Source organism: Cryptomeria japonica, chromosome 8 (assembly GCF_030272615.1).
Source record: "Cryptomeria japonica chromosome 8, Sugi_1.0, whole genome shotgun sequence".
In the NCBI taxonomy this organism is placed as follows: Eukaryota; Viridiplantae; Streptophyta; class Pinopsida; order Cupressales; family Cupressaceae; genus Cryptomeria; species Cryptomeria japonica.
The window spans coordinates 409,800,183-409,803,667 of NC_081412.1; the positions used below are offsets into that span (position 1 = coordinate 409,800,183).

Genomic DNA, 3,485 nt, shown 5'->3' on the forward strand with positions numbered 1-3,485 from the left:
AACAAGTGTGTTATGTGTAATTGTGCCGAGGAAAGAATAAATCACCTCTTTATTCATTGTCCCTTTTCTTCTAGGGTTTGGTACAAAGTTCTACAAAAAATTATTCTGGCTTGGACATTCTTGGAAGACTTGTAGCAGTTTATCAGCAACTGGAAATGCCCCTTTGCTCACCCGCCAATCAGACTTTTTTGGAGACTCATTCCTCCCCACCTCTGTTGGCATATTTGGAAGGAAAGGAATAATAGGATCTTTCGTGACAACAACTCGGTTGACATGGTGATTGACATAGCTAAGAAGTACCTCAGGGAAAATTCCCTCATCAGCAAGTGGAAAACTTTGCAATCTGCCCCTATGGTTTTGGATTGGAGTTGGATTAAAACATGGAATCTGCCAGATAGCTTCCTTCAATATGACAATTCAAAAAAGATGGAGAGGCTTAATACTAGATGGTCAACACCTCTCCCCCCTTGGCTCAAGCTTAATTTTGATGGTGTTGCTCGCAATGGTTCTGCGACAGGGGGTGGAATTATCAGGGACAGCTTGGGCAACCTGGTTTTGCCCTATGCGGGAAATTTTGACTCTGTCTCGAGCAACATGGCCAAAGCCCTTGCTCTCTTTTGGGGGCTTAAGCTGACTCTTGGCATCAATATTAAAAGACTGATCATTGAAGGGGACTCTAAGCTAATTATTGAGGCCACTAAAGGAATTTCAGGGATGAGTTGGATATTCAACAACGTCATCAAGGACATCTGGTCCATGATAGTCTGGCTGGAGGAATTTCAAATTCAGCATATCTATAGAGAGGGAAATGCATTGGTGGACTCTCTGGCTGCGACAAGGCTGGAGATAAAGGGTATGAGGTGTTGGAGACACCTAGATTCTCTTACGGACAAGTAGATCAACCTTATTAGGAATGAACAAATAGCCTCTATCCATCAATGAAGTACAGGTTGCTTTGGGCTGGTTGCTATGTTATGCTATTGGTGGGAAATTTAAATTCAATTTGGGCGGGCTATGCCATGCTGGCTTCAAGTGGTCCCCACCTTTTCCCGATGCTGATGTGGCTAGACACCTATTTTTGTGTCATTGATGGGTTGAAGTGCCAACTTTTGATCATTAATCACAAAAAGGACTCTAATTATTACTGTGTATGATGAAAATGGATAACAACAATAATATTGAAAGACTAAATGAATTCAACCACAAAACCCTAGCCTAACAACAACAAAGATCCACCATAACATATGAAGATTACCTAAGACAATGCAAATCAAATGAAATCACAAAGATTATACCATCACATGTCCAATAGGGTTTGAATCTCCATTCTTCCTATCTCCATTGATCTTGCTTGATATAGTTGCTCTCAAATTTTATGTGCACAAGAGCTCAACAAAGAACGGAAATGTGGTTGCAAGTAGGACTGCATATGAAAGTGCAAAAAGGCATTGTAGCATCGTAAAATTGTGACACTTGCAATTTCAACTGCATTTGGGTCTTCATGATGGCGGCCCAACGTTGAACTTGAATGGAGACCCCGAAACCAGTTTACGACATCAAAAACTGCATCTTTCTGCACCTTGGCCTGATCCTCCTTGCACCCTGCTGTCCCGAGAGGTGGGACCATGGCGCCCAGCACCCTGGTCCTTCAGGACCATGGCACCTAGCACCCTGGTCCCTCAGGACCATGGCGCCCAGCGCCCTGGTCCCTGGCCCTATTTTGGGCCCGGTCTCTTGTTGGGCATCGGGTCTTCAAGTTTGCAATTTGGAAAATAATGCTCCTAGGTCGGCCTAAGGTCGGAAAAATCAATCTCCTAACCCTAATTGACAAGTATATAAACTACATTTCCCCTCCGAGAAAAGGAGAGAAAAAAAAAGAGGGCAAAAAAGATATGTGTGCAAGAGGCGGAAGCGATAGGCAAACATTCAAACATTCAAACATTCAAGCATTCAAGCATTCCTTCAAGCAATTGAGCATTCTAAGTCTCCATTCAAGGATAGGTGTTGCATTCAAGACAAGGATTCAACCATTGAAGAGGAGACCACCTACAACATACAACATACAACATCATTACACCTTCGCATGTAAGAATACAAACATTCTTACAACAAGGTATCAATACTTGATTACATTACAAACACTTACATTTACAGCATTCTCATTTCTTGGTTAGTTCCAAAACCGGGGTTTGACCTGAAGGCAAACCCCTAATCCCTAACCCCCCAATCATCCTCTCTTTTCTATGTGTAGGTTGTAGATACGCGGCTGTAATTGAAGATCTAGAATCCTTGTGCAGAGACGAATAGATCCCCCTTCGTTTCGCGGATTTTTCGGAGGACCGTGTGCACTCCGGGCACCGTCGTCCCGTCAACTTTCGCTCAAACTCGCAGGACGACATCATCTCGACATTTTACTACTAATTTCAGGTCCGTAGCTTCATACCGTGTCCCTATCTCCATCTACAAGGGAATCTTTCTTACTTTTACATACACTCCTAGTTCAATCCTTCTATCTACATTCTTTACAAAAGAGGGTATCCTTGCTGTCTCAACCCTTGAAACTCATTTAGAATTCAATCTTGCATTGTGTGGGATTGGATCTTGTGAGTTTCAACCCCTCTTTTGAATGTAAAGTGTCTCCTAAGTGAAAACCGTCAATCCTAGTGACCTCCTTTCTCTTTCCTTGGAGTGGGGGAACACCTAGGGTTCGATTTTCCGATTTACAGGCATAGTGTAGCTGAGTGCGTAATTGAGTTAGTTAGGGTTTGATAATGAAGGAAGCATCTCCTTATATAGAAGACACCATAAGAAATGGAGGGATAAGATTGAGAGGTGTAAAAGATAAATGGTCGGCTATGATTAAAGGGTAGGTAGAGAAAATAAGAAAATAATGAGAGGGTAGGTAGTGTAGGAATTAAGAGATGAATGACATGTGTCATAGGTAGAAAAGGTTAATGAATTAATTAAATAAATAAAGATTTATTTAATTAATAGAAGTAGTGAGATCAATTAAATAAATAAGATATTTATTTAATTTAGGAAAAGGATAATTTAAATAAATAAATGTATTTATTTAAATGAGAAATAAGGCTAGAAGAGGATAAATGAATTAATTAAATAAATAAAGATTTATTCAATTAATAGAAGAATTAGGCTTAGATAATTAAATAAATAAAGATATTTATTTCATCAGACATGGCAATTTTAGGTGTATACATTTTGCCCCTCTTTGAGACAATGCAGCTTGTCGCGTTGTTTCAAAGAAGATAAGATGAACTGATACAAAGTTGCCCCAAGATGGGAATGATATGCCCCCTCGAGAGATTGGATGAAAATGTCTGAAAAGATCATAGACAATCTCTCGATAAGAAAGGAAGGCTAGAATGGGCTGACCGAATAGGATAGAGTGACAGAGTCACGGGATAATGAAGACTAACTCGGGTGAGGGCTAGGGCTAGGGCTAGGGTAGTCTATAAGATAGACCA

General features: G+C 40.7%; 1 protein-coding gene across 1 annotated transcript; it reads left to right on the forward strand.

The window, feature by feature from the left end:
• Positions 1–273: 273 nt before the first annotated feature.
• LOC131028603 (uncharacterized) lies at positions 274–897 on the forward strand. Its single transcript, XM_057958918.2, has one exon. The coding sequence runs from the start codon at positions 274–276 to the stop codon at positions 895–897; it is 624 nt and encodes a 207-aa protein (XP_057814901.2).
• Positions 898–3,485: the final 2,588 nt, after the last annotated feature.

Bases quoted from the DNA above. Each gene is read 5' to 3' on its own strand.
- LOC131028603 (XM_057958918.2), top strand. From the start codon at position 274: ATGGTGATTGACATAGCTAAGAAGTACCTCAGGGAAAATTCCCTCATC.